At 36.3% G+C, this 13,133-nt stretch overlaps 2 protein-coding genes across 15 annotated transcripts in view; one reads left to right on the top strand and one right to left on the bottom strand.

Annotated features, from left to right (window-relative positions):
* The window catches only part of SENP7 (SUMO specific peptidase 7), a 199,126-nt gene that overhangs the window by 158,901 nt on the left and 27,092 nt on the right, over window positions 1-13,133 (top strand). For all 14 annotated transcript variants that reach the window (XM_063629970.1, XM_055259053.2, XM_063629969.1 and 11 more), the window contains 2 exons: window positions 60-206; window positions 11,692-11,725. In XM_063629970.1, the coding sequence (XP_063486040.1) occupies window positions 60-206; window positions 11,692-11,725 (181 nt within the window). The remainder of the gene's footprint in view (window positions 1-59; window positions 207-11,691; window positions 11,726-13,133) is intronic.
* On the bottom strand, window positions 5,485-6,085 carry LOC134735404 (zinc finger protein 486-like). Its single transcript, XM_063630023.1, has one exon. It carries the CDS (start codon window positions 5,990-5,992, stop codon window positions 5,573-5,575), a length of 420 nt encoding a protein of 139 aa, XP_063486093.1. The 5' UTR covers window positions 5,993-6,085; the 3' UTR covers window positions 5,485-5,572.

Below are 13,133 nucleotides of genomic sequence, written 5' to 3'. Positions count from 1 at the left end.
TTTCAGCATTTATATAATAGTTAAGAGTTATATGCATTTTATGATTTATTCCTTGTTAGATGTCATCTGAATTATGCCCATATAATCCTGTCATGGAAAACATTTCCAGTATTATGCATAGTAATGAGATGGATCTACAACTGGATTTTATATTTACTTCTGTTTATATTGGTAAAATAAAAGGAGCTTCTAAAGGTTGTGTTACAGTAAGTATATTTTCTTTAATTTTCTTTTAGTTTGGATCTTGGACAAGGCATTTTAATTTTTTTCCTTTTTTTTTCTTAGCACAAATAAGAATAGAATTAATATTTATTTTATATGGGACACTTTGGATATGTTGAAAGTCATTATACCTAATTTGAAATGTGTCTTTAATTCTCCCCTCCTAAAATCCTGCCTAATCTGACTACTCTAATGAAAATCATGTGTGAAAAAAAAATCACACGTATTGATAATCTTTGAGTTCCAGAAGTTATTTGATAGTATAATTTTTTTCAAGGTATAGTTTGGAACATAAAGAAGAAATCTCATTTTGCCAGTTTAAACGGTTGTAAACTGACTTCTCCAAATTTCTAAATTAAGAATATCCAGGAACTAATTCTACTCTGTTTTTCTAATTAAAAAAAAAATACTCCTCCTCACCTACGTATATGAAAGTGAGACTGTATTCTACTCGGTTCTCTCTCTGTCTGTTTTTTTTTGGGGGGTGGTGGACAGAGTCTCACTCTTTTACCCAGGCTGGAGTGCAGTGGTGCACTCCACTGATCTTGGCTCACTGCAACCTCTGCCTTCTGTATTCAAGCGATTCCTGTGCCTCAGCCTCCCGAGTAGCTGGGACTACAGGTGCATGGCACCACACCTGGCTAATTTTTGTATTTTTTGGTAGAGATGGAGCTTTACCATGTTTGCCAAGCCGGTCTTGAACTCTTGGCCTCAAGTGATCCACCTGCCTCAGCCTCCCAAAGTGCTGGGATTACAGGTGTGAGCCACTGCGCCCAGCCAGTTCTCTATATTTTCTTACCATTTCGACCTTTTAAAATCCTAATCATCTTTTAAAGCTTCTCTGATATACTGACTCTTCTAGGAAACTTTCCATGATCCCTCCTTTTCAGATAGAATTAACTTCTCCCTTTGCTGTACACTTATAACACTTCATTTGTACTTCTAAGATTTATTCTGTGTGTTTTATAATTACTTATATTCTTGTATAAACTTCTCCATTAACCTTTTAAGCTGCTTATGGTGAAGAGCCACGGTTTTAGTTCCTTTTATACCTTCCATAAATGTTTCCACTCTAAGTAGGCACTTAAATGTTTGTTGAAGTGACTGTGTCAGATTTAGTAACTCAGGCATTTTTTTTTATTAATTTTTTTTGCACACAAAAACAATAAACATTTTCTAAAAATACATACAAACAAAAAGATGCGTATCAAACATATTAGGAAGGTTGCACATGGGAAGACGGGGAATAGAAATGGGGAGTGGGAATCAAAATAAATGAGAGAGGGACTTTACATGGATCAGTGATAATAACTCAATCCTCTATTTGACGAAGAAGGAGAAGGAAGAGGTAGAAAAAGAAAGTGGGACAAAGGATCAGAAAGGGAGGAAAATAGAAAAAATTAGAGTGTGACTCCAGGATAGACCTGCCTTGTTGTCACTGAGTTGGTTGGTTGGTTTGTCTGTTGTATTTTTCATATGTTTCGCCATGTTGGCCAGACTGGTCTCGAACTCCTAGCCCGAAGTGATCAACCCGCCTCGGCCCCCCAGAGTGCCGGGACCACAGGCGTGAGCCACCACATCCAGCCCCCAGATTGCTTCTGGCCTCCGTGGTATACCTCCCAGACGGGGCGGTCGGGCAGAGGTGCTCCCCACATCCCAGACGGGGCGGCTGGGCAGAGGCGCTCCTCACTTCCCAGACCGGGCGGCCAGGCAAAGACGCTCCTCACTTCTTCCTAGATGGGGCGGCCGGGCAGAGGTGCTCCTCACTTCTTCCCAGACGGGGCGGCCGGGCAGAGGTGCTCCTCATTTCTCCCCAGACGGGGTGGCCGGGCAGAGGCGCTCCTCACTTCCCAGACGGGGCAACTGGGTAGATGCGTTGCTCATTTCTTCCCAGACCGGGTGGCCAGGCAGAGACACTCCTCACTTCTTCCCAGACGGGGCGGCCGGGCAGAGTCGCTCCTCACCTCCCAGACCGGGTGGCCGGGCAGAGGCGCTCCTCACTTCTTCCCAGATAGGGCGGCCAGGCAGAGGCACTCCTCACCTCCCAGACGATGGGTGGCCCCGGGCAGAGGCGCTCCTCACCTCCCAGATGGGGCGGCGGCTGGGCAGGGGCTGCAATTCCAGCACCCTGGTAGGCCAAGGCAGGCGGCTGGGAGGCGGAGGCTGCCGCGAGCCAAGACCAGGCCACCGCACTCCAGCCCTGGCCACACGGAGCACCGAGTGAGCGAGACTCCGCCCGCAGTCCCAGCACTTCGGGAGGCCGAGGCGGGCAGAGCACTGGGGGTCAGGAGCCGGAGAGCAGCGTGGCCAACATGGCGAAACCGGGCCTGCAGCCAAAGGTGGAAAAGCAGGCTGGCGAGCGCTGGCAGTCCCAGGCAGTCCGCGGTGCGGGGCAGCAGCTAGCCGAGTAGATTACATGCAGCCTGGGCCACAGAGGGGAAAAAGAAAGAGAAAGAAAGAAAGAGAGAGAGAGAGAAAGAAAGAAAGGGAAAGAGAGAAAGGAAGGAAGGAAGGAGAAGGAAGGAAGGAGGTGTGTAAGAAAGAAAGAAAGGCACTCAGGCATTTTTTATAGCAGTTTCATTAATATTTCACTGTGTTAGGGATAAGGCGGAGAATATGAAAATGCTAAGATATGGTTTCTGCTTTCAGGGAGCTTTTAATCTAATGGAAGAGACAGACACATAAATATTTACATTATGGTAAAATGTAAAATAGAAGTATGTACAAGAAGGGTGCATATGGCAATGGATATCTCTCAATGTCTGGAGGAATCAGGAAAGGCTTCACAGAGAAGACAGCACATGAATAAGACATGAAGTACCTGTTGTTTACTTGGTACCCATGCAGACAAAGACCTAATCCCAAATTCTGGAAACTGCAAATAATAGTAATTTGTGATGTAGTCAACATTGCTTTGAAAGCTCAAGAATGAATTGATTTAAAATTAATATTTTTTTGGCTACTGGTTTTAACTGATTTTGGCATGTCTGGGGTGATTTTACAATTTTTTTTCTTTAAGGAATTTTATTCATTTTTCAGGATTTTCTCCCCTATTTTACTTTATTATTTTAAATTCAGGTTTACCCAGTTATTTCTGTTGAGTTCTTTGTAATGGCAAAAAGTTGGATAACCTAAATATATGAGAGTAATGATTAGCCGGGGGGAGGAAAATCCAATATAAATATTAAACAATGGAATTTCTATTAATTAATATATTAATTATATTATTACACAGGTGGGCATGTTATGCTCAAAAACCAAGAGCAAGCAAAAAACCACAAACAAATTAGTAAAGGAACAATGTTACAAACACATATAATCTTGCCTATTTAGAGACAGCTGCCACTCACTGTATAGTATATATCGTTGCATATTCTTCATACATATATAGATACATTAAAACAAAGGGATATTACATAATATGTACTATTTTGTAACTTACCATAATTTCATTAATTTAATTCCTCTACTTATTTTGGGATATTTGGGTTGTCTTTAAAAATTTTTACTTGTTGGTCATTTCAAATTGTCCCAATATTTTACTATTACAAATAGTAGGGGACTGCAAATATTCAGTAAGCATTGTAAAGTGGTCCTAAAAATTAATTGTCAGAAGTCCTGGCCAGGGCCATCAGGCAAGAGAAAGAAATAAAGTACATTCAAATTGGAGGAGAGGAAGTCAAACTATCCCTGTTTGCAGATGACATGATTCTATGTCTGGATTTTATATATATATTTATATATATTATATATAAATTTTCTAGATATAGGGTCTCAGCCCAAAAGCTCCTTCAGCTGATAAACAACTTCCGCAAAGTTTTAGGACACAAAATTAGTGTACAAAAATCACTAGCATTAATGGCTTTTCCATATTCTTTATATTTGGACAATTTTTCTCAAGGGTAATAGCTTTCCTGTGAAATAAGGTGTAAGCACAGGTTAAAAGTTTTGCCACATTCTTCACACTTGTAGGAGTTTTGCCAGCATGAATTATCTTACCTACAATCAAATGTGGCAACCATATAAAGGCTTTGTCACATTTTATACATTTCTAGGGTTTCACACTAGTATAACTTTTTTTTTTAATGTATTGCAAAGTTGGAGGTGTTGGTAAAAGCACTGTCAAATCTTTCAGGTTTGTAGAGTTCCTCTTCAGCACGAATTATCGCCATGTCTCTTAAGAATTGAGAACTTATGGCTAGGCGTGGTGGTGCATGCCTGTAACCAGCACTTTAGGAGACTGAGGCAAGTGGATCATCTGAGGTCAGGAGTTTGAGACTAGCACGGCCAACAAGGTGAAACCCCCTCTCTACTAAAAATACAAAAATTAGCCAGGCATGGTGGTGGGCACCTGCAATCCCAGCTACTCGGGAGGCCGAGGCAGGAGAATGGCTTGAACCCAGGAGTTGGAGGTTGCAGTGAGCTGAAATCACGCCATTGCCCTCCAACCTGGGTGATAAGAGCAAAATTGTCTCAAAAAAAAAAAGAATTGAGAACTTGTTGTAAGCTTTGCCACGTTCTTTACACTTGTAGAGTTTCTGTCCAGTATGAATTATGTGTAATAAGGGTTGAGAACTTCCTTAAAAAGCTTTGTCACATTCTTTTTATTTGTAGGGTTTATGTTCCATATAAATTCTCATATTTACTAAGAGTTGAGGGCTGTTTAAAGGTTTTCCCACATTCATCACATTTATAGGGTTTCTCTCCAGTATAAATTATCTTATGCTTATTAAGGGTTGAGGAACATTTAAAAGATTTGCCGCATTGACTCTGTAGGGTTCCTGTCCAATATGAATTCTTTCATGTTTATTAAGGGCTGAGGACCAGTTGAAAGCTTTGCCACATTCTTCACATTTGTAAGGTTTCTCTCCAGTATGAGATCTCTTATGTTTAGCGAGGCTTGACTAAACCAGGTGAAGGTTTTGCCACATTGATCACATTTGTAGGTTCTGTCTCCAGTACGAATTATCTTATGTTTAGTGGGGTTTGAGGAACAGTTAAAATTTTGCTACATTCTTCACATTTGTAGGGTTTTTATGAATTATCTCATGTTTAGTAAGGGTTGAGGATGAAATGAAGGCTTTGCCACATTTTTCACACTTGTATGGTTTCTCTCCAATATGAATTTTCTTAGGTGAAAAAAAGGGTTGAGGGGTGATTAAAAGCTTTACCACATTCTCTACATCTGTAGGGTTTCTCTCCAGTATGAATTATCTTATGTGTAGTAAGGTTAGAGGGCCGCTTAAAGTCTTTGCCAGATTCTTAACATCTGTAGTGTTTCTCTCTGGTATGAATTTTCTTATGTGTAGTAAGGGTTGAGGACTGGTTAAAAGCTTTGCCACATTTACATTTAAAAGTTTTTTTTCCAGTATGTCTTATGTCTGTTTGACTTCGAAAATTTGTGAAAGACTTTCACATATTTATCACATTGAAATATTTTTCTCTGGATAGTTGTCAAACATTGGTTAAGTCCATTATAACCGATTTTGTGCACCTTATACTCATCCACACTTTTACAGCCTTTTTTAAACTGTAAATTATCATGTCCACATTTTTCATGTCTTCTCAGTATCACTTTTTGGAAAGAATCTTTTATGCTCTGCTCTGGCCAAAGATCTTGGGCAAAATGAGAACATACAACTGGGGGTTTGGCAATCATCTTACGTCTCTTCATAGTCAAAGGTTTTTTCCCTTGCTCCAGACCGGTGATCAGGTCTGGCTTAGAGACAACAATACCAAGGAAGAACAGGTTTCTGTAGTTCTCTAACATCACATCCCTATATAAATTCTACTGTGCAGTGTCCAGGCGATGCCACTCCTCGCGGTGGCTCACGCCTATAATCCCAGCACTTTGGGAGGCCGAGGTGGGTGGATCACCTGAGGTCAGGAGTTCGAGACCAGCCTGACCAACATGGTGAAACCTTGTCTCTACTGAGAATGCAAAAATTGACTGGGCATGGTGGGGCATGCCTGTAGTCCCACCTACTTGGGAGGCTGAGGCAGGAGAATCGCTTGAACCCAGGAGGTGAAGGTTGCAGTGAGCCAAGATTGCGCCATTGCACTCCAGCCTGGGCAACAGAGCAAAACTCTGTCTCAAAAAAAAAAAAAAAAAAGAAGGTTCATAGTTAATAAAAGCATTAAAAGTGCAATTACTGTTAAAAATTCTTTCAGAAAATATAAGCCTTTAAAGTGAAGAGTATTTATTCTGAAGACAACCATTACAAATATAAAGGGGGTTGTAGTATCTTTACTTGTATCACAGATCTTATTGCACACATTTTGTACTAGAGGAAAACCCTGAAGCAGTTGCTCAAGCTTTTTTCAGCATCAGGGAATTTATATTGGAAAAGAGTCCTGCAAATATAATGAATTTGAAAACACTTTTTTTTTTTCAAAAATTACTGCTTAGAAAACACCAGAGTTTATACGAAAATATATTTTTGCAGATGCAGTAAATATGAAAAATATTTAATTCAAAATTGATTCTATGTAAATATCAAAGAATTTACAGTAGAATAAGGTACTGACAGTTCAGACATTACATGAAACCAGAGTGTTGAGTATAAAAACTAATCTACAACTGAAGTTGTTAGATAAATTATTTGTATATAACTTTAAAGGGAGTAGATTTTTTGAAGCATTGTAATTACATTGAAAATATACTTGTTTCCTTGAAAAAATTTTTTTGAAAAGTGAATAATGATGTAATACAGCTTTCAAATTACTGTATGCTGTTATTTTATTCCTATTTTATTCACATGTGAAAGCATGTGATCAATTGTTGCTGCATCAGAGATATCAGAGATTCTTTTTTATTAGTTGGGCATTATTTATGACCTTTTCTATAAAAGAATAAGGAAATTAAAATGTAAGATGCATGATGAAAATGTAAGCGGAGAGGCTCTTTGTAGTTAACTTATATTAAGTAATGTGTAAGTTAGGTGTTCAGAGTAATGCTTTCAACATTATAGTGAGAGGAAGGAATGATTTATTATAGTTAAAAGTATATTCAAATAAATTAGTATATTATTTTACTAATTGTACTTTTATGTAATAAAATGCAGTACATTAAAAAAAATCACTAGCACCCCTATACACCAACAGCAACAAAGCCAAGAGCCAAATCAGGAATGCAATCCCATTCACAATTGCCACAAAATGAATAAAATACCTGTGAATACATCTAACCAGGGAGGTGAAAGATCTCAACAATGAAAACTGCAAAACACTGCTCCAAGAAATCAGATGACACAAACAAATGGAAAAACATTCCATGTTCATGGATAGGAAGAATCAATAGAATTAAAATGGCCATCTTGTGCAAAGCAGTTTATAGATTCAGTGCTATTCCTATCAAATTATCAATGATATTCTTCACAGAAATATGAAAAACTATTTTAAAATTCATATGGAACCAAAAAATAGAGGCCTGATTGCCAAGGCAATCCTAAGCAAAAGGAACAAAGCTGGAGGCATCATGTTACCCAACTTCAAACTGTGCTATAGGGCTATAGTAACCAAAACAGTATGGCACTGGTACAAAAACAGACACATAGGTCAATGGAATAGAATATAGAGCCTAGAAATAAGGCTGCACACCTGTGACCATCTGATCTTTGACAAAGCAGACAAAAGCAAGCAATGGGGAAAGCACTGACTATTCAATAAATAGTGCTAAGATAACTGGCTAGCCATATGCAGAAGACTGAAGCTGGACCCCTTCCTTATACCATACACAAAAATCAACTCAAGATGGATTTAGAGACTTAATGTAAAACCCAAAACTATAAAAACCCTGGAAAACAACCTAGGCAATATTATTCTGAATGTAGGCACAGGCAAATATTTCATGACGAGGATGTAAAAATCACAAAAAAAAACAAAAATTAACAAATGGATCTAGTTAAACTAAAGAACTTCTGCACAGCAGAAGAAACTGTCAACAGAGTAAACAGACAACCTACAGAATGGGAGGAAATATTTGCAAAGTAGGCATCTGACAAAGGTCTAATATCTAGCATCTATAAGGAACTTAAATTTACAGGAAAAAAACAACCCTATGAAAAAGTGGACAAGGGACATGAGCAGACACTTTTCCAAAGACATACATGTGGCCAAGAAGCATGTAGAAAAAAAGCTCAATATCACTGTTCGTTAGAGAAATCCAAATCAAAACCACAGTGAGATACCATCTCATACCAGTCAGAATGGCTATTGTTAAAAGGTCAATAACAGATGCTGGCGAGGTTGCAGAAGAAAGGGACACGCTGTCGTTGGGGGTGCAAATTAGTTCAATCATTGTGGAAAGTAATGTGGCGATTCCTCAAAGAGCTAAAAACAGAATTACCATTCAACCCAGCAATCCCATTACTGGTATTATACCCAGAAAAATATAAGTTATTCTACCATAAAGACATATGCATGTGAATTGCAGCACTATTCATAATAGGAAACACATGGAATCAACCTAAGTGCCCAACAATGACAGATTGGATAAAGAACATGTAGTGCATATATGCCATGGAGTACTATGCAGCTAAAAAAAGAATAAGATCATGTCTTTTGCGGGAATGTGGATAGAGCTGGAGGCTATTATCCTTAGCAAACTAACATAGGAACAGACAACCAAATACTGCATATTCTTAGTTATAAGTGGGAGCTAAATGATGAAAACTCGTGGACACAAAGAAGGGAGTAACAGACTCTAGAGCCTACTTGAAGGTGGGAGGAGGGAGAAGAGCAGAAAAAATAACTATTGAGTACTAGGCTTAATACCTGAGTTTCAAAACAATCTGTACAACAAACCCCTGTGACACAGGTTTACATGTATAACAGACCTGTACATGTACCCCTGAACCTAAAATAAAAGGTAACATTTTATTTATGTTTGCTGGAAGATTTCTTATAATTAGATTAAAAACTTGAATGTTTATAGGAAAGTGATTTAGCAAATCAAAGTAAATATATGCATGTGAACAAAGGCTGAGAAGAATTCTACAAAAATTAGGACAGTTATGATGGAGAGAACATAAGTAATTAAAAAAAATTTTAAGTATAATGAATAACCTAAAAAAGGGAAAAGGGTAAAAATTTCAGGTTTTTGAGGTTTTTATGTATATTCTTTTTCAGACAGTTCAGGATGCACTGTAATAGAAATTAAAGAACTTTTTTTTCTTTTTTAGTGGGTAAAGATATTAGAGAATTAAATTCATTTATTCTCCATACATTCAGTGACTACCTACTATGTGTTAAGCGTTATTGTAGACACTGGAGATACTGTCCTCCCTCTCACAGTAGTTACAATTTAGCTGAATTAGAAAAATACTTACGGCTGGAAATTATTACATAAATTAGAGCCATGTTCCTATAGTTAGACACTTATTTTTTTAGTGTAGCAAATGCTGCAATGAATGTAAACATTGTCTTTCTTAAAAGTCTTTGTTGATAGTACGAGAAATTAAGTAATACTATATTCAGATAACTATTAGCTATTGTAAGAAATTACAAAATAGCTCTTATTATTAGCTTTATTCTTAAGTTTAAACAAAGTTGGTATGATTTCAGAGAACTAGGTTTACCTTACTGCCACAAAATTTTTCTTATTTTTAAATCTAGGGGTTAAGTCTGCTGGGAGTAGGGTTTTAACTCTGGAGAGGTAACCTATTGGCTTAGTCATTATTCAGAGGTATAAATGAATATCAGATCCTTGCCAAGTAGAAAAGTTTGATAGCTCCTGAGCATTTGATGGGGGAAAGTGAGAGAATAGTGTAGTAAGTAGTGGGTGGGGTCATACAGATGCACTACTTCTACTTTATACTTTGGAAGTTATGGCTGTGCAGATTCTGGAAGGCAAACACCGCTTCTGTTTATTTTTTAGTACTAATGATTTACGTTTGCCAAGATATATTTTATAGGATTAAAGACCCTGTGAAACATGCCAGAAAGAGTTTGGAAAGGGACAATATACATTAAATATGGTGGCAGTTATGTGAAAGTAACAATAATTAGATATTTGATTAAATTATGTAACATTCTTGATCAGATGCTAGTGTCTAATGGTAACAACTTCCTTGATTAAGGGTTTTACTAAAGCTGGAAGAAGTTCAATAAGTTACCTAAGTTTACCTACTTACTACTTGTGTAAGTGGTAGTGACAGTAGAGGCAGGATTTTAACTCCAAGCTCAGCTTTTAGCTAATTGTGATCTATTGCCTCACATTTGGTTTTAGTGGCTGACTTACTCTATGGAATATAGGGTTTTATATTTGTGAAAGTACAAGATGAAATAATTTTTAAATTGGAAAATAAATGGAGTCAAAATAAACCTGTGGTTTCACTGAACATTGTTTGATACTTATATGGAGCTCACATACCAAGAATACTTTGATTTCGTTTTGTGCTCACAGACCATAGCCGATTTGATCAACAAAATGTATTGAACAACAACAACAAAACTTAACCAAATAATAAATAAACAGGTACAAATTCATTTGATATTAATGGAAAAACAAACTTCAAAGCAGAAGCCTGCTTTAGATAGTACATGTAAGATTTAGCTAGGTGCTCCACAACCCTATTATAAAAGCAGCTCTTAAGGAAGTCAGATATATACAAAAGGTACCTAGGGAAAAGTGTCCTGGGACAGAAGGAGCAGAAAGAGCAAGAACCTCAGTTAGAAGGGAATTTATAACATGAAACAAAGATGAATGCTAGGAATGAAGACAGTGGTACCCACCTAAAAGTCATCCAGGGAAGAGGGTGTTCTGGCTTAGGGACTTAATTTATATTACCATTTTGACAGGTGCATCACTGCTGTGAATGAAGTTGAATCTATGACTTTTGTAGCCATTTCACATTAAACAACTGAATTTTCTAGTTCTGCTTTTATGTGGTAAAAGCAAATTTTAAAATTATAATTGGTAGTTTTTGTACAGAAACAGAAAACTCACATCAGATTGGACACAAGCCTTCTGACAATTTTAATTTCTCATTATAAAATAATATGTTGGCATTTTGGTTTGTTTAGCAGTTTCTTGTGAGTTTGGTTAGTGTGAGTTCATCACCAAGGGAATCATCGTCAGTTGCTCAGTCAGCAAAGCCAAAAATCAAACTCTGTTTTATGGAATATTTATATTTACCAGAGTCACTGCTACTTAGAGGTCTCTTGGCAGTTTCTTCTGGGCTTTATCTTAGTCTTTACATTTTCAGAAAATATTTTTGAAAAATATATTTATTAGTCTTACTGGTTTTTGTAAATGAGCATATTGAGAATTAAATTACTTACATGGGGTTCTTAAAATTTCCATAAAACTAAGTCTTTGTAGTGAAATATTTTATTGGTTTATTGATAAAAAGGCTTGAGCACTTATAATGTAGACTTTGAATATGTACTTGTGATTTGAAAAAAAATAATTTGAATAGTAACACATTGAGTGATAACTCATTGTTTGCTTTTTAATTTTTTCTTCAGATCACAAAAAAATATATTAAGATCCCATTTCAAGGTAAGTTATCATTCTCTTATGACCTTGTCTTTTTATTATAGTTTTTAGTATAAATTTAAGTGAAACTGAGTTTAATAATGTTTCACCTTAATATTTTTTAGCAATTCCAAATGGAGTAAAAATGTTTTATAATAGACTTGTTCTGAAAATCGTATGCTATTGTTTTAATGACTATAAATCAAACAGCATTAAAGGATTCATGGTGATTTCTTGGGATTAACAGAAATACAGTTTTGATAAGATAGCAACAATATTTTGGTATATATAAAAATGGATAACAATAGTAACTATAAGAAAAGCATAAGGAAAATGTTTAATATTACACACAAACATGTAAAATGTTTTTGCATAGAGGGTAAGAGAATTTTATACAATTGCATATCTGAGTAAGGGAAAGTAGACTGGAAAACGTACTTGTAACTTATAGAGACTCACACCATTTTCTCATTCTCTTCCCAACTGAAAACCTTTCAGAATAAATTATGACACTAAGAAAACCAATAAACAATAGAGAATAATCTTTTTATATAATGAATTATAAAAAGAACAAGGAAGAAAAACACACAAATGGCATAGATAGGAATTAAAGAAGAGGAGGCTTCTGTTCCACGATTGGAGATGCTATCAAAGTAGCTTTAGTTGGATTCGTTGGATTTAGTTGGATTCCACAGATACTTTATGTACAGAATCCAAAACTATGTTATGATAATTGTTCTAATAATCTGATTGCTTACTGTATCTTAATTATTAAGAATATAAAGGGCACAGACTAAGTATATTGGTAGTCCTAAATGGGAAATATTAATAAATTATTAAGGAATAATATAATATTTGTTCTGTAGAAGAAACAAAAAAAGTCATGTGATTTTAAAAGGGGATGATAATTTCAGAAAAGATAGCACTACAGTTCATAGTTAAAGACCTGGGTAACAGAGCTACCTCACAAATTCTTGTGATACAAACATCAAAAATGATATTTTAGATTTTCGTAGTTAATATTTATAATATTGCTTTCTTATTTTATAACTTTTCTATTGCATATAATTTTTAAAAGAAATTTTATTACAGATTGTGGAAAAATACTCTCTTCAGTGATAATAGGTTTATAATTTTATAATGAAAGAAGAAAATATTAGTCTTCTTCCTCAAATCCTGTCCAAGTTCCCATAAATCTTTTTAAAACAAAGCATGCGTATAAAAGGTTTTTGTAGGTGGGAACCTGAGGGTCTAAATGTTTCCTCTTTTTCTATGCAGCTGGGGAAAATTGATTTATCCATATTTATATTAGGTATTAATTATGTTTGGCTGTTAGTAACAATGGCATAAAGAAAATATTTTATTTTTCTTTCACATAGAAGAAATTCAGAAGTAATCTGAACTGATGTGATGTTTCCTTGGTCATCGGGGG

The sequence above is a fragment of the Symphalangus syndactylus genome, chromosome 21 (assembly GCF_028878055.3).
Source record: "Symphalangus syndactylus isolate Jambi chromosome 21, NHGRI_mSymSyn1-v2.1_pri, whole genome shotgun sequence".
In the NCBI taxonomy this organism is placed as follows: Eukaryota; Metazoa; Chordata; class Mammalia; order Primates; family Hylobatidae; genus Symphalangus; species Symphalangus syndactylus.
This window is presented reverse-complemented; position numbering and strand designations above follow the sequence as displayed.

What these genes read in the sequence shown, in the direction of transcription:
- LOC134735404 (XM_063630023.1), bottom strand. Translation starts at nt 5,992, where the DNA reads ATGTTAGAGAACTACAGAAACCTGTTCTTCCTTGGTATTGTTGTCTCT.